The sequence below is a fragment of the Hirundo rustica genome, chromosome 23 (genome assembly GCF_015227805.2).
Source record: "Hirundo rustica isolate bHirRus1 chromosome 23, bHirRus1.pri.v3, whole genome shotgun sequence".
In the NCBI taxonomy this organism is placed as follows: domain Eukaryota; kingdom Metazoa; phylum Chordata; class Aves; order Passeriformes; family Hirundinidae; genus Hirundo; species Hirundo rustica.
Window position 1 is genome coordinate 33712 of NC_053472.1, and position 25890 is coordinate 59601.

At 51.1% G+C, this 25890-nt stretch overlaps 1 protein-coding gene across 4 annotated transcripts; it reads right to left on the minus strand.

Annotated features, from left to right (window-relative positions):
- Nucleotides 1–3671: 3671 nt before the first annotated feature.
- On the minus strand, nt 3672–25890 carry ST14 (ST14 transmembrane serine protease matriptase). 4 transcript variants are annotated; one of them, XM_040085230.2, is made up of 20 exons: nt 25580–25890; nt 25257–25413; nt 14484–14643; nt 14134–14261; nt 13504–13574; nt 12929–13089; nt 12456–12491; nt 11941–12178; nt 11666–11805; nt 11156–11253; nt 10560–10669; nt 9618–9748; nt 9263–9367; nt 8125–8232; nt 7655–7768; nt 7355–7483; nt 6791–6977; nt 5862–6136; nt 5418–5554; nt 3672–4886 (listed from the first exon to the last, which is right to left on the minus strand). In XM_040085230.2, the coding sequence occupies exons 3-20, from the start codon at nt 14638–14640 to the stop codon at nt 4725–4727; spliced, it is 2487 nt and encodes an 828-aa protein (XP_039941164.1). In that variant the 5' UTR covers nt 14641–14643; nt 25257–25413; nt 25580–25890; the 3' UTR covers nt 3672–4724. The 4 variants fall into 4 exon arrangements, with proteins under 4 accessions (XP_039941164.1, XP_039941163.1, XP_039941160.1 ...); XM_040085229.2 differs by having other exon boundaries at nt 25257–25890; XM_040085226.1 differs by lacking the exons at nt 25257–25413; nt 25580–25890 and adding an exon at nt 23051–23161.

Here is a 25890-nt window from a genome sequence, read left to right on the forward strand (position 1 = left end):
GCTACATCAACAGTGTGGAGTCTGCAAAACAAAAAAGATATGTGTGTACCTAAAGCTGAGAAAAACTGTGCACAACACACAGTGGTTGTGTGTAGTACCGGCGCTGTAAAGGGGCAAAGCTGAATGCTGTAGCTGGGCTTCAGTTCTGTCTGGATCACATAAGGCGAAGAATGAAGCCTTAGCGTGTGAGAAGTCACTGGTGCCATTCTGTTTGGATCCTGTCTCTGTGAAAATGAAGGCTTAGGAGGGTACCTAGAGCTGAGAAGGAAAGTGCCCATAGCAGGGTGTGTGCTTGTAGTTTGATGGGCGCAGTTGAAATTGTAGGCAGGAAGATCTTTCTCAGCTGGCAGTTTGGTGAGCTCTGGTTTTGGCAGATATTTTCAAGTTGGTTAGCGGACTCTGAGAGAATGAAAAGCTTTGTTAAGGCAAAGGAGCTCGTGTTTCCCTTTGAGTTTGGTGCAAAGAAGGGTATGCAGTTAGAAGGGGAAGATCAGGGAAATCTTTTTGTACTGGCACTGTAGATTTATTTGAGACCAGGGATGTTCGCAATTTTGGCTCAGCCCTCCAGGCGCATCTCTTTCTCTCGCGAGTCGGCAGCGCCATGGTGTGGTTGTTTTGATGTGTGCTGAGAACGCCAAGGAAAAGGGCGAGCGCCTTTCCTGGCCCGGCCCTGTTATGTGGGGGCAGGGTAGGGAGGAGTTGTCACGATCCGCTCGCACAAGCGGGGGTCGTGATGGTTCGTTTACTGATCTCAGAGTGCAAAACACAACACAGAGGGGATTTCAGCATTAAAACAAATGCACCTTTTATTGATTGACCACAGCAAATGCGATAGAGGGATTAAGAGTGAGAGAAAGAGATAGAGAAAGAGACAGAGGAAAAGGAAAACGTGGAGACGGAGTCCTCGTGGTCCAGTCGATGGGTCTGCCCGTCACGTCGGGGAGAGTCTCTCTCTCCAAATCTCTGGTTAACTCAGGGGTTTTTATTATAGTCCTCAATCACGGGGGGGAACAGGTAAATCTATTGAAGCCATCGAGGGGGGAACAGGTAGTCCATGTCCTTAGCAGTAAGCGAGAGCCATTGTCTTCTTGGTCCAGCGATCACGCCTCCAGGCAAACATCTCGCTTCAGTTAAGTCAGTCCCCATCCCTGAATTAGGGTTGCAGGGGTCTCATGTCTCAGTCCTTGAGAGGGGCTTTATATAGGGGTCTCAATCTCAGTCCTTGGAAGGGGGTTTTGATCTCTGTCTGTCATGGTGGTTGCGAAGCAGATGAAGGATTTTCTGTGGGGGACCACCAAAGTTACCCCAGAAAGTTCCCTTGGCCAAGAGGTGGGGAAATTCATAGGCTATTGTCATGAAGCAGGGACCGTGAAGCAGATGTAATCTTCAGGTACAGAACTACCATTACACTGCTCAAAGCCCGTGTACCGTAGCATGGTGACACAGGAAAATGCACCTGCAGATGATTGGCAAGCATCCACCTCGAGCAGGCCAGAACTGCAGTGGGTCCTCGGGGTCCTTATGACGATCGTGAGGCAAATGAGGGGAACTTCAGACAGACTCTTACAGGAGTTCCGCTGTGCATCCTGGCTCTTGAAGACTGAAAGAATGTTAAGGACTCACAGTGAGAATTGATGCCTGGGGTCAGCCAAGAAGGCCAGGAGGCAGGGAAGTGGGGATTTGACAAGCAGGAAGAGAGCCAGTCCTCTTTTATGCCAAGAGGACCTTTTAAGCTGCCAAGACTGCTGTGGGTGTGCAGCTGCCTGGAGCAGCCTGTGGCATCCAAAGGAGAAGGGTGAAGCAAGATGGTCTGGGTACCTCAGGGTGCAGGGGCAGTCCCCCAGCCTGGACTTGTTGCTGCCCACACGCATGGGAAGAGCTGGTCTGCCCCAGCTAGGGGGGGTGAAAGGCTTTCCAAACATTCATGTGGGATGTTTTCCTATGATTCATCAGCTGTACTTCCTCCTGGAGACATGCTTTTCTCATGGCTTGCCTCCTGTAGGTCAGCTGTTCCTGCTTGGGAGCTGACATCTGGGCAGCCTTGCCTGGGTTCACTTTCATGGAATGCAGCCTTTCCTTCCACCCAAGTTTTCCAGTGCACATAACACTCTTGGCTCCCGCTTCCCTGACCCTGTTCTTTGTGTTCCCAGGCTGACGTTGCCCCTGACGAGTTTATTTGTCTCTGTGATCTCTTTACTTTTCTCACCATTTCTAAGAAGATGGGTGTAATGAGACCAAAAAAGTTTTAAAAATGTTTAAAAAAAGACTGGAGATGGCACTCAGTGCAATGATCTAGTTGAAGCGTTTGGGCTGGGTTGGACTCTATGATCTTGAAGGTGTCTTCCAACCTAGTGATTCTGTGAGTGTGTGTGTGTGAAAACTTGTATTTTGTGTAGGGGGACAAGCCTGAGCTGTTGCTGGATAACACAAACCCCTGGTATTGCCATAATTTGATGGGACTCCTGAGTTTCCCATCCCCGGTTTAGTGGAATTTTGCCCTGACCAGAACTGAGCACCAACTGGGGCTGGTTTGTGTTGCCAGAATCCTGAGCTGTCAGAAATGTGCTGCATCAACTTCCTGGCAATGCTGTTTCAGGAGTCCTTATGCCTTGGCCAAAAGGGACATCTAGTGGGGTTGGAGCTCAGCGACCCAGGGTTTGTCTTAATTCCTTGCCTTTTTTTTTTAAATTATTCATTCCTGATCCTTATGAAGGAGCAGGAACTGAGGTTTCACATGTTCCTGGTGGCCTGGTGGCAAGGTGGACCTTTGGTGGCCAGCTCATGGGCTGTTTCTCTCTTTATACTTGGACACAGGAAAGTGACTGTTGTATGGGGCTTTTGTGGGAAGGCGCTGTGACAGGTGACACTGTACTCAGTAAATCAAAACCTGTCTGAACACACTTCTCTGTGGATTTGGTTGCACAGGGTTTGCAATTCGACTTGGAATATCATCTCTTGCCCTCTTCTTGCTTGCCCATGATCCTGCTGGTTGTGGCAGGATCCCCAAACTGCATGTGGGCACAAGGGAGAGAGAGTAGACACCGGATCTGGTGTTCAGGTGATGGAACAGCCCACTGCAGTTCCCATGGGTGCAGGTGCTGGGGCCCAACTGCTGGGCTCTTCTCATGAACTGTTTCATCCTTTTGCATCCTGTGTTATCCCAGATACCTTTGGGGGACCATAGTCCATAACAACTCAGGTTTAGGGAAGCTTTTAGTGGGCCATGTGTCTGGGGAGCCTAACTGCAAACTGTGGGACTGGAATGAAAACATTGGTACTTTTATTTGTTCAGTGCTGCGAAAGTGCTGCTGATGCTCCCCTTGGCAAGAGAATGACCACCGTAAATGCTTCTTTTTGTGTTGCTGTAGCACTGTGTAAGCAGATCTCAGAATGTTCCTGAACTCTCTGTAGAGAGGCCTGAGGCACAAACCATCCTCTTACGAGTCCTTACAGCCCTTACAGCTGTTTCTTGTGAAGATTTCTCCCCAGGCCCTTCATGTCTCTCCCCCACAGTGGAGCTGCTGCACATAGCAGCAGTGAAGTGTTTCACTGGGAGAGGTTCATTTTCTCCCTTAGCACTGGGGTCTGTGCTGCAGGTTTCTGTTTCAGGAATACTTGCACAGAAGCTCAGGAAGAACCACACAGCCAAAGTATTAGAAAATATCCCAGTTTATTGCAGCATCTCAGTTCTGAGAGTTTTACAAAACAATGTATTTACAGGTGAGGAAGGGACTAACTCAGCTGGAGTGTGCTTTGCTGGGGCAGGAACAGAGAAGATAAAGGAAGAAAATCAGCACATTCACAAGTCACATTTTTCTTTACAAAAGTAAGATAGGTGTAAGGCTGGTGTGCACAGCTGACTGATGTTGTCCTTGTGGGGAGCACCCCAGGAAGAATTCAGTGCAGCCCTTGTGCTCTTCACAGTGACTTCAGGCACCTGGGGCTCAGCAGACACTGCATCAGCTCAGCTCAGTGATATTAAGGCACAATGTGGTGATGCCAATGGCTCTGGGTCTCCATGTGTGCCAGCAGCTCTGCCAGTGGGTTCCTTCACAAAGAGTGATGGGTGTTTGAGCCCTGCCCATGGCTTTCTTTGGGGGGAGTGATGGCATTTGACCTCTGCCTGTGGCTTCCCTTGGGGTGAGTGATGGTGTTTCAGCCCAACATCTCTCTTTCAGGCCCCCAGCCCTGGACTTGGCCATGCCAGAAGCAGAGGACAGAAGGAGGAGACCATGGTGTGGGACAAGGGAGGGATCCCAAAGGGAATCCCCCCACAACTACAGTAACACCTCCCTTCAAACCCCCTATGTCTGAACACCAGAGAAAGGGGTATGGATGGCTGTTTGAAAACAAATGGGTGACAGAACAAATGCTTGTTTTTGAACTAGTCCAATAAAGTTTGCCTCTAAACACAAAGTATTTGTCTTTTTTTTTTTTTAATTTGATTTTTTTGAAGTTTATTACTATATGTGATGTTGAATGATGGCTCATTCAAATTGTTCATGGGAGCTGCACTAGCTTACCCCTCAAGGGAAACTTCTCCAAACATGGATTTCTAAGACTAAGGGCTAAACCAAACCATCAGCTCTGGTTGCACATGGAGTCCCAGGCGCTTGCAGCGAGGTAGAGGGAGGGTTGAAGTTCACAGTAGAGGCTGTGCATGGCTGGCACTGCCAAGTGTCTCTAGCCAGCGCTGTCCAAGGTGTCCAGGAAGGGATCCATGCCTAGAGGCCTGTGTGCTCCTGGATCCAGTCTCGCAGGCTCGTGAGCCGACTGTACACGCCAGGTTTGTTCCTCTGGGCACAGCCATCACCCCAGCTCACCACGCCAGCCAGGAACATCCGACTGCTGGGCTCCACACTGACCAGGGGCCCCCCAGAGTCTCCCTGCACAGAACCACACAGGAGCATAAGCACCAACCCCACAGACCACCCTCGTGCACAGTGTTAAAGTCAATCACAAAAACTGAACAAGAAATAATCAATCAGTAAATCCCCATCTAAGTCAGCTGTCATTACAATTTTTTGGCTATTTCCTGAAACTAATACTTAAGCATGGTAATAAGAGCCACAGTGCCAGAACAAAGAGCTATAAAACACCAGTCAAGCAGCCTGGCTTGCTAACTACGACTGAGTAACAGCCAGAAGTTGGAGTACATTTGTACATCCTACCTGGTGAGATCGAGTCTAAATCCTGCAGTTTTGGGCTGTAGTTTTTGAATCTTAGGTGTGCATCAACATAACTTGCTGCTGGTGCCCACTGTAATCTGCCCATTGTCTGAATCCAGGAGGATTCCCCCCGATTTGTTTTATGTTAAAAATGTAAATAATATAAGTGGAAGTACCAGAATGAGCTGAGCTGAGCAAAGGCCTGTCTCCCTGCCTAATAACCAGCACTAAATCCAGGTGCTACCTTACCTGGCAGGCATCCACACCACCGGTCAGGATCCCCACGCACATCATGCGTGGCGTCAGCTGGTCTGTCAGGAGCTGGTTACACACAGTCTGGTTGATGAGCCGGATCTCTGCCTTCTGCAGGATGGAGGCTCCCGTGCCTGCCAAGATGGAGGAGCAGCTTAAGTAAAAAACTGCATTTTCAAGCAGCTCCCTGTTTTTTTTCCCCTCAAGAAACACAGAAATCATAGACTCGTAGAATTCCAGAACGGTTTGAATTCAAAGAGAACTAAAGACTGTCTCATCCCACCCCCTGCCACAGGTAAGGACACTTTCCAATAGACCAGGATGTTCCAAGCCCTGTCCAACGCGGCCTAAAATGCTTCCAGGGATGTGGCAGCCACAGCTCCTCTTGGCAGCCTGTTTAAAATGCATCAATCCAGCCCCAAATCACATGGCAGTGCTCACCTCCTTCTGCAGTCGCTCCCCATCCGGTCACCCACAGGTCCTTGCCCACAGGGAAGTTGTGGGTGGCATCAGGCAGGCAGATGGGCTGGACGACAGCCGTGAAGGTGGCGGGGCTCTGCAGCTCCAGCACAGCGATGTCGTAGTCGTAGGTGTAGTCGTTGAAGAACGGGTGGGAGATGATGCGCTTGATTTTGCGGGTTTGCACATTGGGGCCACTGCGGTCACCTTGGTCAGTCAGCCCCAGGTAGGCTGTCCATAGGCTGGGGTCTGAGTACCTGCATGGGAGCCATGAAACAGAGGGTGAGACCACGTCTTGGAGACAGCACCGCTCACTAACTCAAGGAGTTCCCTGGTGGAACGCCTCTCAGAGTTACTGTTGGAATACTGTGTGCGGTTTCGGTCGCCACAATATGAGAATAATATTAAACTATTAGATAGCTTCCCAAGAAGAGCAATGAAGAATGTGAAGGGCCTTGAGGGAAAGGCGTACAAGGAGCAGCTGAGAGCACCTGGTCTGTTCAGCCTGGAGAAGAGGAGACTGAGGCGAGACCTCACTGCAGTTACAAATTCCTTGTGAGAGAGAGAAGAGGGGCAGACTGATATCTGTTCTGTGGTGCACAGTGACAGGACCAGAACGAATACCCTGAAGTTGTGTCAAGGGAGGTTTAACTTGGATATCAGGAAAAGGCTCTTTTCCCCAGAGGGTGGTCAGGTACTGGAACAGACTCCCCAGGGCAGTGTCACAGCACCAAGCCTGACCAAGCTCAAGATGCATTTGTACAATACTCTCAGGCACATGGTGTGACTCTTGGGGATGGTGCTGTGCTGGGCCAGGAGCCAGATCTGGTGATCCTTGAGGCTTTCTTCCAACTCGCCTTATTCTGTGATTCTGTGAAATACCTACAAGCACAGGGATGTGAGGCCAGTACCTGATTCCTTGCAGTGGCAGGAAGCAGTGTGCTGCTGACACCAGCCACCTTGCTGACACCAGCGAGGCCCCACAAATGTGGCCCTGGCCCTTGACGTGCAGGCTGACCTGCCACGGCCATTCTCCCACGTCCGAGTTCTGCCCACCAACGATCCGCGACTTCCTGACGTAGGAGCGGAGCCCACAGTCTAGGGCAGAGAAGGAGAAGGGGCACTTGGTTTCTCCTGTTCCCATCCCACGCCTCCCCTCTGTTCCTCCAGGACATCTGACAGGACAAGTGCCCTGTTACCCGTGTCAGGAAGGGCTGATGCTCTATGCACAGATGCTAAATTAGCTACAACATTTACTGGCAAACTCTGTAAAGGGGAGATAAGCTCCTGTATTGTTCATCCAAGCACTGAACAACACAGACACTCCACAGACCACTGAAGAACGTGGCTTGGATATTTCCAGATCAAGCTCCCACACAGAAACACCCCGGGGCTCTCTCTGCCACACAGGTTGCTTCTCTGAGAGACCCAGCCCAGAATCCCATGCATGTCTCCCCCATTCCTCGGGCACTCACTGCAGTTGTCCTCATCAGAGTGGTCCTCACAGTCCTGCTCCCCGTCGCACTCGGGGTTCTGCTTGCTGATGCAGCGTCCGCTGCGGCACTTGTACGTGTACTCCTTGCAGGGGACTGCGGTCTGGCCCGCTGCAGGCAGGATGGAGGCACAGGGGTTAGCCCCGGTTCTAGGGAGATCACATCACCTTCACCTCTTCTGCCCACCCCTAGGGCACTTCCATCCCATGCAAACACACACACGAGGGCGCCCAGCCCCAATGAATTCCGTCAGAGGCTTTGTTTGATGGCAGTCTCCCTCACCTGTGCTGCAGCTGCCCTCATCGCTCCCGTCCCCACAGTCGTCCTTGCCATCACACTTCTGCGTGCTGGGGATGCACTTCCCATTGTCGCACTTGAAGCTGTCAGCTGCACAGCCTGGGGACAGAGAGCAGCTCCTGAGGGCTGGGCATGAACCCTGCAGCACCTCAGAACACAACGCAAGTCACAGCCTCTGCAGCTCCAACATACTGTGTCTCGAATCTCTTCCCCAAACTACACACCACTACTCAGTTATTCAGCCCTTTCTATTCCTACACCTCCGATCATCCTTCTTTCTTCTGAGCTCTCATTCACCTGTACCAGGTGAGTCCTCACCATGCCTGGGTTTTTTTGCCTGCTCATTTCCAGCACAGCACTTGCTTCCCTCCATCCCACGAGCCTCCATCATCCCCATCGCCCCCTGTGCCTGCTTGAGCCCTCAGCCCTTCGTGCCTGCAGCGTGAGTCACTCACTACATTGTAGCTCATCGCTGTTGTCGCCGCAGTCGTTCACGTTGTCACAGACCCAGAACTTGGGCTTGCACCAGCCGTTCTGGCACCTGAACTGCTGCTCGGTACAGGCTGGAAGAGCAGAGTAAGAATTGCAGAATCATTTAGGTTGGAAAAGACCTCCAATAGCATCAAGTCCAACCCAAGACCAATCACCACCTTGTCAACCAGACCAGAGCATGGAGTGCCACATCCAGTCACTCCCTCAACACCTCCAGGAACGGTGATTCCCCTGGGCAGGCTGTTCCAATGCTAGAAATGAGGGGAGAGGCCTGCAAAAGCACCTGTGGAGTCACCAGCAACCCACCCGCCATGGCAGCTCTCCCATTGGGTGTGCAAGCACTTGGGAACCCCAGCAATCAGCTCACGACTGTGCACATGTACATAAACACACAACACACTCAGTACATCCACAGTATTTCCACTTTTCTGGAGAACAAAGCCCTTTGGAGCTGTCGTGTCTGAGGCAGTGGAGGCTGAAGCTGACATCACAACAGCAGGACAGCCAGAGGCAATACTGAAGTAAAGCAATTGCTGCAAGCAGTGGGAAAGCACCTGAGAAACCAGGATCATGGGCCAGCAGCACATTCTTCCCCAGATAACTGCCCTCCCAAACCAGGGCATCTCGTTCCCTCTAATGAACTGCACACCCTGGACAGTAACATTAACTATAGGACAGCTCTGCTAATCCAAGAGGAAAACTTGTTGCACAAAGAAACAACTCCCACGCCTCCCACCGTCCTCCAGATGAGCTCTGCCAAGTCCTGCCTAGCTGGGTAATGAAACGTATCCTTCCACACCACTCAGCTCAGCCAAACCCACAACCAGCAGGATTACACAGAGGAACACATTCCCAGTTGGGAGGAACTGGAAAGGGAGGCCGATGCCAGTGGGACAGGGCTGGATTCCTCAGCAGGAACCCACAGTTCCTATGCTGAGAAGGGATCCCAAATTGTGCACTGAGTCTCACTCCAGCCTGGAGAAAGGTGGCAGTGCTGGCTCCAGCCAGCACCGAGTCACATTACCCAGAACAAGCCTTAACCCCCCGGGGCAACATGGCCTTTCCTATGCTGTGCCAAAGGGAAGCAAAGGCTGGACTTACTGCAGGACCTCTCATCACTGCCATCCACGCAGTCCAGCCATCCGTCACAGCGCATGCTCCTGTCGATGCAGCGGCCGGTATTGCAGGTGAACTTGCCAGGGCAGGCTGAGAGAGGGAAAGGGACAAAATCACACAGGAGCCCTCTTGGTGTCCCCTCTACATCCCTTCTGCAGAGTTCCCTATGCCTGCTTACAGCAGAACACAGCAGGAAGACCAGGAGGTTTGCAGGAAAGCAAGGAATGCTGCTATCCCCCTGGAAAAGGCTGCTTCCCAGTTTACAGGGCAGTGTAAGCACAGAGGAGCTCCAGAACTCTCAAATCACTTTCCTCACCCCAACCCCAGGGTTTCAACTCACGGTCACTGGAGTCATAGGACAGGAACTCTGCAGAGAAGCCTGTGTCTGTGTAGGACTGGTCCGAGTGGAACCGGAGCTCGATTTTGTTGGTGGTACTGGCCACCACAAACTGGGAGCGCTCCCCACAGTACCTGCAGGGAGAGAGCAAAGGGGAGTCAAAGGGCTGGAGGTCAGCACCAAGAAAACCTCCTTCTGTCCCTAATCTCCCTTCACACCCCAGGAGCGGAGGGGGCAGGACAGCAGGGAGCAGGTCTGATTCCAGCACAGACTACTGGGCCTCAGGGTCTGAATTCTGCTACTGCTAGCAGAAGGTTTGGACCAGTTGTAAACACCGACTTGTGTCCTTAGAAATGACTGGAAACAAGTTCTTCCACATCCCTGCCTGTCCCATGATGTGTCTGATCTCAGATACACTGGACTTGTGCAGGATCTCATCTCACCATGGGCAGGTGGGATCATATACATGAACAGCACTGCAGAGGCAAGTGCTGACCTTGAAACCCTCTCTCTGAGGCAGGGTCAGTTCCTTTGTCCAAAACATTGTGAAACAAGATTAATCACCTGCCTGTGAGGTACCAAGTTTTCTGTCTGGCCCAGCTTATATTAGGCTGGGGAATGCAGCAGGAAATGCATCACAGGATACGAGAGCCCTGAGAATGAAGAGCTGCTCGTTCAAGCAAACCCGCCCCAGATGTTCCTGCCTTCCCACAGATAAGCTATGTTCTGTGATGCTCCTCAGCATCTGGCCGGGGCTTAGCTTCAGCATACCACAGAACGAAGGGTGGGACTCCTTACTCATCATGGGGCAGTCCTGGGCATCCTCCTGCCTCCTCCCAGCCCTGACAGCACCAGCACACTTGTTCCCACAGCAGATTAAGGAAAGCACAAGGTTCTGTGTAACTAAGCAGAGCCCCTCCATGGGTTCAGCCACTCAACACCCACCTCGTGCCGTTGATCTGCACATAGTCTTTGGTGCAAGAGCTTACTGGGATCCCGGGCTCCAGCACAAAGAACATGTTGAAACGCACCTTCACGTTCTTTATAGAAGGAACCTGCAAAAGGAAGCACAGTCAGTGGGATGTTACTTTCTGGAGCAAGGAAAAAACAATATTTTCACAGAAAGAGGGTTGTGCTTGGGGGAAGGACAGAAGATAACTGAAAAGGGGAGGTCAGTTTTCCAGCAGGAAAAGAAACAGCTTCATAAAAGTTACTGAGTCACTTTGGCCCCAGAATCCCCAGTGGAACAAGCATACAGAGGGGTGGAAGCCAGACCTCTGATCAACAGCCAGTAATTGGCCTGTCCCAAAGCCCACATTCTCATCCTTCTTGTGTAAAGTTACAGGACTTTTCATGGGCTCCTGTGGGGTTCAGGCCTTTTGCAACCTCTTCTGCCTTTGCCCCCAGCTCCTAAAGGCTCCCTCAGTCATGCCAGGCTGGGAGACTCTGGGCCCCAGCTGCTGCAAGCTCCTTTGCACCATGTCTTGTACAACCAGGGTCATTTGACAGCCTTGTTAAGGGAAAGAGAGGGCCCATCTCACCTCAATGTTCCAGACACAGTCCATGTCTGGGGGGTAGTGTGCTGGGTAATAAGGAGTTGTGAAGGTGCCACTGTCTCCTTTCAGGGTCCCACCGCAGGCTAAACACAAGCAGGAATGTAATAACAAGTTAGAGATTTAGATGTGGTTTTTCCAAGCCTCAGCTGGCTGCCATCGGAGGCAGAGGCAACAGTCCCTAACAAGGTTAAGTCACTCTCTGGAGAGAGCAGCTCTGCTCCAAGGCTTGAGAGAACCCAGGAGATCTACGATGTGCTTCCTGTATACATCCATCTGCATGTCTAACCCAACATAATTCTCATTTTTGCCTCCTCAGGGGACATCTTTACCAAGCAGCCAAGAACACTGTACACAAGGCAAGCACTAAGAGGTGACCTGCTTCCAGGCGCTCCAGCCCTGGAAACATCCCTGACAAACTGACTGCAGCCACAGTCACCTTCCTGATCAGCTGCCCATGACAGAGAGATAGGGAAACAGGCCAAAGCCTCTGCTCACCTTTCATCTTTGGGAGCTGGAAGAACTCAGCCTTAAAGCCAGGGAATCGCCCCTCCTTGTTGGTAACTAATGTGACTAGCATGACATTCTGGGAGGACAGGAAGGTCAGGTTGTAGGATGGAGCATAATTCCCACAAAGCCTAGGAAGAAAAGGACAGAATCCATAAGGCACTGCTGCACAGGGAGCCTCAAGCAGCACAGCTCAGCTCTGAGCAGTGGCAGGAGCAGGGTATCTCAGGATCGCTCTGGATTTGGTCCCATAAAGGAACACCCACCTAACCAAGGCGTGGGGCTCCACGGGGCTCAGAGAGTCGTACACCTTGATGTAATCACTGTCATCTCTGCATGGCTCCAGCTCCAGGGTCTTGAAGGTGAGACTGATGGTGGAGCTGGCATCTGCTCTCAAGGCCCAGTAGCAGAGGGCATTGTTGGGGTATGGGCTGTTGGGGAAGCCTGGCGTGGTGAAACTGGTGACTTCCCCTTCCTTGGCGTGAAGGGAGAACATGCAGCTGTCTGCCCGGAGAGTAGGAACAGTTAACAAGGCAAAAAACTCTTGCTCTGCCTTTCCCTGGGATACAGAGAATAATTCCTGCAGGCTATCACAGGGCAGATGGCTCTTCCTGGATAACAGCAAGGCCCTTGCCACAGTCTGTCCAACCCCAAACCAGCTCCAAGGAGCACACTGTGGTCTGCCTTTCATGCAGAGCACCTCTCTCCAGACCCTTCCCCATCCTGCAAGAGAAACACCACCCTAAAGAGACCACTGAGATGGAAGAAGAGCTGTACTTACTGTCCCGGGCAGAGTGAGCTATGCTGGGGTCCACAGCTGCAGGAGAAAACAGAGCTGGCATCACACTTTGGGCTATGGGAAATCCCTGGGCACAAAGCTGAGGCTATTCCTCGGACTGTCATTGATCTGCACTTGCTTGTGGAGGCTCTCCCTACAAACTGGCAAGGGAAGCTGCTCTTGCCTGGCCTCTGGCAGCTGAGGGAGCAATCTTTTCCTCTGCAGAGGGAGAACTCATCCCAGTCCCTCTTCCCTGGGCTCAGAGAAGACAGAGCATTCTAGCAAAGGGAAGCAGGTCTCTGCAGCCCCCTTCAGGCTGTACATGCCATTAAGCTGTGCTGCGATATCCAGGTCCTTACACCACCCTCAGGGGCTGTCTTTCCTGTGGGAGGGCTGTGACCAGCAGCTTCTCCTTCCAGAGGAATATCCCACCTGGTCCCATGCAGAGGCCCAGGGACAGCAGAACCAATACTCACGGAAAGCGATGACCGACTCCACCTTGAGCATGGGGTTTCTCAGGCGGGGGTTCCACCTCTGTACCAGGCTCTGCTTATCAGCCATTGCCCTCTCCAGGCTCTCTTCCCGGTACTTGGGCACAAGGAATTCTGACCAGTAGTAGGCAATGACACTGCCTTCACTGTGGAAAAGGCAATTGTGGGGTAAGGGCAAGGACAGACATGGGAGGACTCAAATACGACTAGAAGTAGGGGCCAGACTTCTTGACGAGCCATTTCTGGAGCTTGGCCACAGGGAAGGGAGAGTTTCAATGACAAGTTAAGCAAATAGCAAAGGCCTCTGCCAGCCCAGGGAGTCTCTCTTAATGCTGCCAGGCACCACCCACTGCAATTCACTGCACCACACCTTGATTTTCCCAAGACATCTGGCAGAAAACAAAATGCATTTTCAGGTCAATTTTTACTGCTCATCCTCTCCTGTGTCACTCAGGATGACGACTGGGGTGCTTCCATCCCAGCATCCTGGAAAGGAGGATAAATGGCTGGTGTGATATCCCAGCATTCTGGACAGGGTTCAGGCAGTGCCTAACACTCACCTGAAGGCAGTGATCACTGTCTCTTTGTGGTAAGGACCAATATCAGCATGATTCTTGTAGATCTCCTCCACCTGAAAGGGTTAAAAAGGAGTGTTCAGCACGTCTAGAAGTGAGGAAAAGGGAAAGGCTAAAGACAGACAAAGCTTCAAGCCCGTGAAGGAAACCAGGACACATACCTGGCATCCCTGGGTGCACGAATCTGCAGAGCCAAAGAAAGAAAGAAGGAGAGTTGAGAGCCCCAGAAGAACCCAGAGCTGCCCATCACAGCCTGTTCCGACCCAGCTCACCCCAATCTTCCCCTAGGGAAGTGAATCCCTACGTCTGAGCAAAGAGGCAAGACCAGCCACAGCCTCAGCCTCGCTCAGACGCCCTTCTGCCTCAGCTCCTGGCCCTGACTCATCCAGTGATTCTGGGACATGCCCTGGAAGTTCCTATGGCACAGGGAGATCCCATGGTATTGGACTGGAGCTGGGATGTCGAGATCCAGCTCCAAGGAAGGTCCCTGCTCCCAGCCAGTGTGTCACAGCAAGCAGGGAAACTCCAAGGAATCTTACATGGCATATCCCCATGGCTATGGGGCAAGAGAAAAATTCCTTGCTTGCAGAAGGAGGGAGGCAAGAAACCTCTTACCGTGCTCTTCACCTTCTTGGCCAGCATACTGAATTCTGGAGAGCTGGAGTTCTCATAGGCATCCAGGAATTCCCAGTTCAGAACCCGCAAGTGGCCATTGAAAACCTTCTGGATGGATGCGTTCCTGTCTGGAAGAGAACAGCTCAGGGTCAGGAAGGGCAGTAAGGGCTGGGACTGGTGTCACAGCAGATCCTCAGTGACAGCAATTGGGGCAGGGAGGTGGAAATGGTGTCTCCAGGGCTTGAGAGAGCACATGTGAGCAACACCGGGTAGCAAAGCTTTTCCATGTGGATGGATATGTTCCCAAGGTGTCACCCTATATGCCACCACCCACCAGATGTCACACTCACATTTGAAGTGCCAAAACAGGAGGCCAGTGGTGAGGGAGACAAGCATAAAAACAATGATCAGGATGGTGACGACCACCTGGCGCTTTGGGCCACGCTTCTCCATCTTCTTGGAGTTCATGGCAGGGAGGAACTCCACCCCTTCGTCCAGGTTGTTCATGTCCTGGGAGAGAAGGGAAAGCAGGACAGTGGGAAGGCTGTTCCTAAAGCCTGGTTTGGGAAGGTCCAGCCACTGAGCAGCCTGAAGCACATCAGGGGACAAGGAATGTGGCAGCACTGAGGAAAAACCTGAGCATCAGCAGCTCCACAGGCATGGCAGGACAAACCCTGAAGGTTTCTTTGCTTTTCTGCACACACCTAATTCCTTTTTGGGCCTAATATAAGGTCGTGAGCTCAAGCAACTCAGGGGCAAGTCCACATACCCTCCTGTGACCACAGCAAGTCAAAAGCCCATCGGCTCCAAGACCTGCCTCAGCAGATGAAACTGCAGAGAAACATTCACCCCCACAAAGTGCTCGCTGTATGCAGGTATGTCACCCAGAGCTCATGGGGCACAGCATGCCATAAATAGCCTTTCCCTAAAAGAAGAGATCAAGCTGCATCCTTCCTTTACATTTTCACAGCTCTCTGTCATGCCTCCTGGGCAACCAGCACACCCTTCTGTTTGGAATCTCCTACACAGCACAAACACTCGTTAAAAGAAATAAAACAAAAAGCTAAGATGAACACACAAAACACAGCCCATGAGCAGCCATGCTCTCGGGACAAGATGTGGAAGAGAGGAACGAGGAATGACACAGCTCTTGCTGCCATCACTACCACATAATGGGCTGGGTGAGGAAGAGGAAGATGTGTTGAAGCATCGAGCTCTGTATCAGCTGTAAAACCATTGGTGCCCCAGGGTTTAATTTTCTCTCACCTTCTGTTCCATTCCTCCATCCTTGCCTTGCTCGTGTGTCGCTGTAGGACACGAAAGAAAGACGAAAGACTCCGAGTATTTCAGAAGGCAAAGACTATAGAAGGCTTTATTGTCTAATTCTTACCACCTTTGATAAGGCGTTCCGATACAGATTTAACATGATTGGTGACTAGGAACGACACCTCTCTAATCCCATTGGTGAAACTAGAGAAACAGCAGAACACCACCTGGAGAAAGATTGTTTTGGGAAAGGATAGTTGTTTTGCCAAGGTTGTTTTGAGAAGAGGCTTTCTCGAGAACTTTTCTCTTGGGGAACAGTTAGCACTGCTAGCAAGACAAAATCCCTTCAGACTTAGAAATGTCAGGCCCACACTCGTGTATCGGCACCTCTGACCTGGGGGGGTGGGTTTGGAACAGCTGCAGACCCAGATGTTTTCAGAGCATCCCACACAGCATCCTTGGTACTGTTGGACATCGTGGGGGCCCGGATCCGCACCTACCCTGGCACCTCCTCTCCTCCCAGCAGTGGTGTGGGCAGAGCTCACCACATCTGCTTCCGATCTGGGCCTCCCTTGGGCAGGAAGGGCACTGCGCCTGCTGCAAAGGCACAAAGCAGGAGAATCCCTCACCTTTCTGCTTACCACCTTCCCATTTTCTCCTTAGCAGGCATTCAGCAGCTTCCCGGGCTCTGGAACCTGAGCACAGACACCACGGCACAAAGTGCCAACTGGGACAAATCTGCGACATCTCCACACGCCCCACGCTGTCTCCACAAACACAGGGTCAGACTCTGCCTGTCCTCTCTCAGCCCAGGGCTCACACAAACGTACTCCAACAGCTTCAGTCAATTTGATGCAAATGTCACAAGCCCCTAAATTCAAGAAAAATATGGACAAGGGGGATATGGCTCGATAGGACACGGGGAAATGGTTTTGCAATGAAAGATACCAGGGTTAGATGGGATACTGGAAAGAAATTCTTCCCTGTGAGGATAGTGAGGCCTTGGCACAGGTTGTCCAGAGAAGATGTGGCTGTCTTATCCCTGGCAGTGTTCAAGGCCAGGTTGGACAGGACTTGGAGCAGCCTGATCTAGTGGGAGGTGTCCCTGCCCATGGCAAGGTGTGGGACTGGATGGGCTTTAAGGTCCCTTCCAACCCACACCACTCTGGGATTCTGTGAAAGACAACGAGCAAAGGGGATCCTGCTAACAGAGGGACCTCTGAGCCTGCTGTGCAGACACAAGGAACAAGCCATCCTCACTGCTTTTCCTCACTAAACTTCCAGTAGGTGCTTCATCTTATCTTTCCTCAGCCTCACCTGGCAGGAAAGCCTAGCTCCCACTTGAACCAGTCCCCCACTTCTTTTGCCCTTTTCTTCACCCAATGCCTGTGCTCTCCTACCATCCTCCACACCCCACTGCAGCCTCTCCTCCCTCTGGTATTTGCCCAGGGCCCTTCACAATAGAAAGGGAAGTGGTTGACACCTTACTCCAAGTTTCTGTCACGGACTCTGTAAATTTAATCCTCTGCAAACACCAGAAGACCACCAAGACCAGAGGAACCCACTGGTTTTCACACCAGCTGCTCTCAGAATCCTCCCAGTTCAAAATCTGGTGGTTCAGGGAAGGAGCCTTTGTTAATTTTTGAGTTTTACTGCCTAAGGCTAGGCAGAAAGAACTGTCTCCATCCCTAAAATCCACCCACTTCCAAAATAGACAGACCTAGCAGGGCTGCAGAGGACAATCCCATGGGGAATGCTCTGAATCCTCTTCGGCTTCTGATCATATAGGAAAAGCCTGAAGATATGACCCAAGGAAACTTTGAAACAGATGACACACAAAATAAAGCTTAAATACATAGAGACATCCTAAATCAAGAAACTCTTCAATCAAAGTCAAGACTACATGGAGTTTGACACACTGTCTTCCAAACATCCATCTGGCTCCTACCAGTTTTCCAATCATTTAATAAAACCCCCCAAACCTAGTAAAGAGAAGAAACTGGTCACAAAACTTGCAAACATATCCTCTCTCCCTCCCACAGGGCTGCTCGCAATGCTGAGCCTTTTCAGGACTTCCAAGACATTGCTGCTGTTGGCAGAAATAAAAGTATTTAATTCTTTAGTAACATGTGCAGAAGCCTGTGGCAAGAAGACTCAGGGGCTTAAATGATCTATCAGTTTCCCCAGACTTCCCAGAGCCAGCAAGGAAGAACTGCAAAGAAAACCAGTTTTCCATAAAAAAACCTTCAGCTGTGGGGACCTTCAGCCCTCTGCAGAATTCCTATGCTTCAGTTTCACCGAACTGCCAGAAAAAAAGTAAGGCTCCGTGGCAAGCAGGAGCTCCTGCTGTACAATACTGCACAACAACGTGGTTGATGCACTGTAACGTCTTCTTTGAGCTAAAGATCGTGTCTTTGCAGAGAGAAAACTCTCCCAGGGAGAAAATCATCACTGTGATTAAATCAGATGGCAAACGAAGCTCCCCTCTGCCTCCAGCACACACAGGGACATGCACTGCTGCTGGCAGCAAGGAAATCAGGCAGGAAAACTCAGCATCTGTTCTTTCTTTAGGCAATTTCTCTGCCTTCCTTGGGGGGAAAAAAAAGAAAAAAAAGAAAAAAAAAACAAAAAAAAAAAAACGGAAATAAAAAAAAAGTTAAACCTGTGAGAGTTTACAGCATGCCTTTGTCAGTTTGTTCTTGCTCCAAAAGCTGAGCCAGCAGCAACACAGGAGAAATTACAAGAGTGCAGGGACTTCTGGGAAGGTTACTTTTGTTTTTTCTCCAGTACAAGGTGCATGGACATGCAGCCACTGACACTGTTACTTGTGACTACAGACAGGCAGGATGATCTAAAGAGGTTTCCCTCCCTCCTTGCCCTCTGTGTTGTATTCCAGCTCTCATCCTCTCCCATTCCCGTACCTTATGGATGCCATTATGTTCCTCAGCCAACACAGGTGTTATGGCAAGAGCCCTCACCCCTCACAGCCTGGGTAAGCAACACCCATTCCTGCAAACTCTTCCCAATACCCCGTGAAAGGTCTGAAGCATCCCCCAGGCACTGCTGAAATAAGGAATCATGCAGAAGGTCTCAGATGAGGCCCCATGTCCTGAACTCTAAGAGGCTGAAACCTCCCTGCCCACAGAGCATAAAAACCACCTGTTTGACATGAGGACTAGCCTCACCTGTTCCCCACCAGCTCAGCCTCGCCCCTCTCCTTCCCTGTGCTCCACATCCCTTTCGCTCCCAGCTCTTGGGAGGAAAAATACCCTGCCACCATCCTTCGAGCTAGATGGAAACCAGACAAAATTACATGCAAGACAGGCTCAAAGATCCCAGTTAAATCAAGAAAAAGACAACTGGAATGTGAATCTCCTTCAGTTGATGGCTGCTGCACATTTCCCTCATGTGGGAAGAGTGGCAGCTGTAAACCAGAGAGGAGCTGAATACATCCTGCTCTCACCTTGTCCATGGCTCCTCCAGAAACCGTCTCTAGCCCCAAGTGACTCAAGGTCTGACTGTCTCACCTCTCTTGAGGAAACTGCTCCAATAAACATTATTAACACAAAACCTCCCTTGATATTCTCTCTGCCTTAGTCACTGGAGCAGTTACTTCCTCTTGTTCCTCCTCACTGAGTCCTTGCTGGTACAGCCAGGCTCCCCACACAGGGTCAGAGGGATCTGGTCACAGCATCAGCTGTGGCAGCAAAACCAGTCCAGGGAAAGGTCCAGACAGGCACTGCCCCAGTTCTCTCATGCCTCAGTTTCCCCTGGAGTACCAACTCCATGAAGAAACTTGGAAAAGAAGTGCACATAGATGGATTTATTGAGTGCTTGGAGGGCTCCTGCACCTCTGTGCAGAGTCTGAGCTCAGTCCTGGGAAGAGTAGACCTCCCACTCCTCCTCTGTAAGCCTCATGATGTATTTTTAGACAGTAATTGTGCTCTGTCCAACTGGACAAACCAGATGCAGAAGTGACTAATTCTGTCAGCAGGAAATGCAGCTGGCACATGAGGGTGGTGGGAACCAGCTCTGCACTGGAGATCTTAGGGAAAGCAGAGAGATTCTCCTGCAGTGGGGGATCATAGAAAGGCTGGGATATGCCATGGAGTACATCATCCAGCATGATGTATGCAAAGCAGCGGTCCCTCTGGGATCAGCATCCCCCTAGAAGCTGGTTTCTGCCTTGTTTGGCAGTCCCACCAAGATGGTGATGTGTCCCAGGCACCAAACTCCTCACTGCTCCCCGCTTCTCCAAAACAGCTGCTCCATCTCTCCCTCAGTGTCTGCACCTGTCCACAAGACCCTGACCCAGAGAAGAACTGGGCTCCTGGCCATTAGTTTCACCTGTCCCTTATGCCCACAATGTAATTTGTTCATCCAGCACTGGACATGAGATTCACCTACTTCCTTTGACTCTCCCAACTCCAGACTCTGCTGGTCTGGCACAGGTCTGCTCAGGGCCAAAGCTGCCCAGATCATATAAGGTAAGAGCAAGTGTGCAACCAAATCAAATCTCACAGCAAAAAAACTGTATCTGTCTGATACCAAGGAAAGTACACAACCAAGGAAAGGAACCCATAAAATGCCAAGCTGGAGGAGGCGTGGGGAGGTCGGGGATGAAGCAGAGTCACTGGACTGCTTGGTTTGACTCTTGAGGGTAATTACAGCTTGCAGATCCCAGCCTGTGTATCCAAGAGGCAATTCCCACCTCTCCTTTTCCAGCCACACCTGCCTCGGGTGGTGTTCAATAAAAACTAAAACAAATACCACATGAGAAATGAGAGGAATGAAACCTGTCGACGCAGCCACCATCCCAGGACACAGCCAGAAAGCTCATTCAGAGCTCAGGAGACCAACAGATGGGCTTGTGTGGCAAAAAGAGCCAGAAAAGTCATCTTTTCAAAAGCTGAGAATTCCTGGATCACCCTGAAAGGCACCATCAGCTTTGTGGTGCTGGCATAAGGAGAAACAGCCTGTTTCCCACCGGAAAAAGTAAAACAAATGTAAACAGCATGTGCAACTCACTTCACCCAAGTAGCTCAAATACAGCTATGCCACCCTTAAATCAACTCCTGCACCAACTCTTGCAGCAAACCCCAACAACTCTCCTGGGAAAAGATCTGGTAAGAATCATCTCACTTCTCTTCTTACTCCTTAAAAAGAAATACATGGAAACAGCACACATGGGAGTAAAGCTTAAGTAAGGCATATCCATGCTGTGTTGCCCCACCATGGGCAGCAAAGCACTGAAGAAACTTTGCCAGCGTATTATTTATCGTCTTCGGTTCTGTATTAAGGGTCATGAAGCTATAAAATGATGACGTCAAAACCAAAAAGGGGAATATGGGGCAAGAGCTCAAGGACAGAGTCCTCCAGACTGTGTATCTTTCAGACACAGAGGGCAGGTGCAATAGTGAAAGATACAGGTCACACACACCTAATTCACACACTAAGTTCAAGCTTAACCCTCCACAGCACTTGATTGTCTTGTGACCACCCTGAGACATATGAGAAACCAAATTCCTTTAGGTTTATTACAGAAGAAACTCATGTTAATATTTGCAGAGATAGCACAGGCTTGGCTTGCTGCCTGATCCAGGCTGATCAGTGCAGCTCTGTCCTGCATCACAGCAGCTCAGAAAAAGCTACCATGCTTCTGTGTGTCTGTGTTAGCAAAGAATTTTACACTTAGGTCTTAGCAACTCCTGAGGAGAAGCTGGGAATAAAGGTACCCTACAGCCCTGATCTGTAGCTATGAGCCATGAAATTCCTCCTTACAACTCAGTGATGTCCCAAGAGCAGCAGAGAAGCATGCCACAGATGCAAACAGCTCATTTAAATTACTTGTATGTATTTCCTGGTACAGATAGAATTGTCTGGAAAACAGAACTGCTTCCAGCAGCTTAACCAAAGCAGCTGAGCCCCAGACCTTGGCCTCCACAATCCTTGTGACACTTGACTCATTCCTGCAGTTCTGAGGTGGATCAGGACCACGAGTGTCCAATGTCTGAAGCCAACAGCAAGGAAAACACGAGCACCTCCAACCAGGAAAGTCTCTGTCTGCCAAACTCATCCCTGTTGGCTGCTCCCTCCCCGCCCTAGCCCATGGCCTGGATATGGCAGGACATTACTTCCCAGTCTGTCCCTGGAGGCCTTTGGATGGAAATGATACATTTCACTCCGGGCAAGGGGAGAACCTTTGCTCCGATACCTTCCCCACAGCCAGGCCCTCAAAACACTCTCGCTGCTCCCTCAAGGGTTTTACAGAGTGATCTTTCATTTGCTGAGCAAAGGTCTGGCCTCAGCCCTTTTCTCATTGTGTCTTCCTTATCCCTGTTTGCTTTTGGCACCAACAGCAGCCAAACTGGCCTGAGCAGCACCTCACCTGCCAGCCACTACCCCAAGGAAACACTGCACCTTTCCAAAGAAGAGCAGCAGTTTCTCCTCAGCCCAAGAACTACGGCAGCTCCTTTACCAAGAGAGGAGGAGACACAAGACATTGCAAAACCACTCATTTCCCCCACTCTCCTGTTTATAAGGGGCCAAGTCCAACAACAGTCCACAGGGGACAAGCTCCTTTGGTCGTTTCCTGCCAGGAGGGCAGGTACTGTCTTCAGGGAAGCTGTTCTGAATCAGCCCCTCTTGAACTGGCACAAGGGGAAAACTGATCCAGAAGCAGGGAAGGGACCCACTCAAGCCCTCAGTCCTGCATAAAGACAAATCGGAGCACAAAGCTACCTTCTGCCAGGAGAACAAACCAGGCAAGGAAGATCATGTCCCACAAGTGTCACCCTGATCGGGCCAGGAGCTTGAGCCGAACTGCTTCAGTGAGAGCATCTCCTTCCCACTCCCAGCCATGGCACACACTGGACAGTGGGACTGGAGGCAAGGGAAAATTTCTTGCTGCAGGCCAGCTTTTTGATCAATGGCAGAACCAGCAGCTCCTTTGTTGCTGTGAGATTACTAAAGCCAGGCCTTGGAGGCAGGCACCACACAGGCTGCAGGTGGGGTGGAAATGCTGCGGTCCTGATTTAACCCAAACCCCTGTATTTGGAACAGCTCCGTGGTACAGAACAGGCTCTGGAGGCGCAACCAAACTCAGCCGCCCCTGCCTGACCCTCAGCCAGGAAGATCTACACAAGGAGCTCACTCAGGTCTCAGAACACACTGATAATGCAGCAGTTAATTAATGGAGCCCCACAGCCCTCGGTTAAAATTGGTCCTTAGGACGCTCGAACAGGTTTAGTTGGATCTATTGCTAAACAACCCAGAGCCAGGCTCTGCACACAGCTCACCAGCACGGAGTTTACCTTTACTCACAACCCCAATGCCCTTAGCTTAAGCTGAAACCAAAACCCCTGGAGCAACAGCAGCACCGACACCAAGGAGATCCAAAGCCGGCACAGACAGGTGGCGATCTCCACTTCCCCAAAGCTGGGTTGTTTTTTTTTTTCTGCTCTAAGCTCAGCAACCTCCCCCAGACAGGTTCTCCTGACCTTACCCGAGAGCGAGGTGGAATCCCCCCGCTCCTGAGGGATCCAGAGCCACCTTGAACCCACCAAGCTTGAAGGAGCCAGAGCAAGCAGAGGACGAGGCAGCTCAGCCAAAGGCTGGCAGGCGTTCTGGGAGCTCCCCGGTGTGCCCTCACCTGCAGCTGGGTGCTGTACCGCACGCCGGCTCCGTTGGCCGGGGGACCGCGCTCCATGGCCGGGGCAGCGCCGTGCGGCTCAGGCCGCCATGGTGCGGTGGCTCCGGCCTGGGCGCGGGGCCCGGCTCCTCCTCCCCGCGCTCCCGGCGGGCCAGGACAACCGGAAACAGCCGCGGGCGCCGGGCCGCTCCCGCCTCGCCTCGCCTCGCCTCTCCGCAGGAACAAGGGACAACGCCGTGCCCGAAAAGCTGCGCCCAAATGCCCCGTATCAGCTCTGCTTCATCCAAGAGATCCTTCAGCCACAAGCTTTGCTTTAGGAAATTCAATTAAAAAAAAAAAAAAAATCTGTCTTTTACCAAGAGAAGCCGCTCTGCAGTCAGTAGGAGGGCTGGCTGGCACCGTTCCTAAAGAAAAGCTTTGTGTATCCACGGTCCCATCCCTCCTCAGGTGACGACATGATCATGCTATGAAACCCCGCTGCAAAGAGGGCACTCTCAGCAGGAACAGATCGTTTACCCCAGGGACAAGCCTCATGCTCCCGCAAACATTTGGTACACTCAGAAACAAAATACTCCCTTTTCCCAGCCTGAAACCTGCCCTCAGCAAGGCTACAGCACTGTAGGAATGAGCTTTCTCTCGGCTAACAGAGATCGGATGCAAAGTGAATGTGATAGTGAACAACAGAGCAGTGCTGCAGAAACTGCACGTGCACCCAAATGTGGCACTTAGGGGATCCTCACCCAGCAACAGCCCCCGGGGACTGTGTGGTTTAGAATTAAACAGAGAAGGAAAGGGGGGACTGGAGTTCTGAGAACGCTCTAATGCAGGTTTGAAAGAATTTATAACACTGACAGCTGCATTCAGTCTTACTTCACCATTTACCCCTTCTTGAAAACATGATTCATACACACGTACTCCTATATTTAGGTTTCTCACATTCAAGAGCAAGTTAGGATTAAAACAGCTGGATCAGACTCACTTTTTCATGGAAAGGTTCTTCATTTCTCCACCTTACATATGACAGTCCATATGAATATGTGATATGCTCATCAAAAACTGAACCGGGCCACCCTACTGCTGATCCAAACCTTTATACAGCAATGACATCCAGCCCTGAAACTGAATTTTTTAAACACCTGAACACTTAAAATTTCCCAAAACTCCGGTTCTGGTACAACAAGAGTTATTGATCACACACAGAAAATTCCTTGCTGAGACTCCTTTGTTTTCCCTTGCTCTAAACTGTCTCCTGTGGAGCAGTTTTGAAGACTTTTTGCAGGTGTCTTTAGGGGGGAAAAAACAGAGACGGAGTGAGGTCTCGATCCTGCTGTGGTGAAAAACACAACCTAACTTCCGTGCTCTTGTAGAAACACATAACCTACCGCCTTCCCTGCCCCCCTCAGCAGCCGCCAGAATTCCACCCACCGCGAACACGGCACAGGAGGAAGCATCCCTGGATTTGAGGTCCTCCCCTTGAAAAGGTGCCGTGTTAGTCAGGCTGCTGATGTCAGGAGCTCTCAGCGCTCCCGCTGATGCCCAGCCCTGCCCAGCGCTGTTTTTACAGCCACTCCCTTTACCTGCCTGCTGCAGTCAGCCTTAACGCCCTCGTGGAACAGCATACTTTGGGTACAAAGCAGCTGCTCCCAGCTGAACCACTGCTCCTGCACTCTACACATTTTTCCTGCTTGGCACATCCACTGATCTCCTCCAGGCTGATGCCAGGCAAATACCCGTGCTGAGCGTGGATGATGAGGGCAAAATGTGACGATCCAAAATCCCTGGTTCGACTCAGCTGTGAACGCTCACTGTCTCCTGCCATTCAAGCCACTGACATTTCACAAACTAATTCACGAGTCCTCTTTGAACAAGGGGACACGATCACTGTGGGAAAAAACAGCAAGCAATACATGTGCTCAATGTAAATATTATATAGCTGGGAGGCAGGTGGTTCGAGGCCTCAATGCCAAGATTCCCGTTTCTCTGTCGCGGCAGCACGGAGATTTCCTTCGTGGCTGTGCTGCAGCCATTACCGAGCCACCGTGGTGGGAGCAGGTCCCCTCCTGGGCACTGCACAGCCCAAAAACATACAATAACAATTCCCTGCCAAGTGCTTTTTTTGGTGAGACTTCCACGTCTGACAGAAGGATGCTGAGCCCAGCTGAGGAACGGTGAAAACGCAATAAGGCATAAAGTTCAAGGCACTCACCCGCGTTCAATGGCAGCAGTCAGCCGCAAAGTCCCTGCTTGTTTCCGCTGGAACCAGTTTATCCAATAAAAGCTGTCACCTCCTCCTCGCGTCGTCTTAGTGTAGCCACAACAGCATCGTGAAAGCAGAAGTTTGGGTGGAAGGAGAACCCTAAAATCTGAGAACCAAGCCCGTCTTGGTCAGTCTGTGCGAGTTGCAAGAGCTAAATCGCCCAGACAAGGATCAGCTGCAGGCGCAGCAAACACTGGGCAGACAGGATCCTTCCGCATCAGCTCCCAACCCTGGGAATGCCATGCACGTGAAAGGAGGGAAGAACGGCTTACATAAAGAATGAAGGCCGGTTGCCTGCGGGGGAAGTCTTCTGGTGGAGGCAGTTGCTAGGAATCCTAGCAAAGGAGCACCATCCATCCACACCAGCGACGGGCCGGATTCAGTCAGGGACAAAGGCTTTTCCTTCCTGTAGTGTGGCTCAAGGATTGTGCTCTTAGCGCGACTCTCAAATTCAGATTTCACCGACAGTGCCCTCCCACCCAGATTCCTGCCAGGCAACCCCGAAACCACCCCATCTCAAACGCTCAATCCGGTCCGGCAACTCCCAAAGCATTACAAAAGATTGGGAGAGAGATAAAACTCA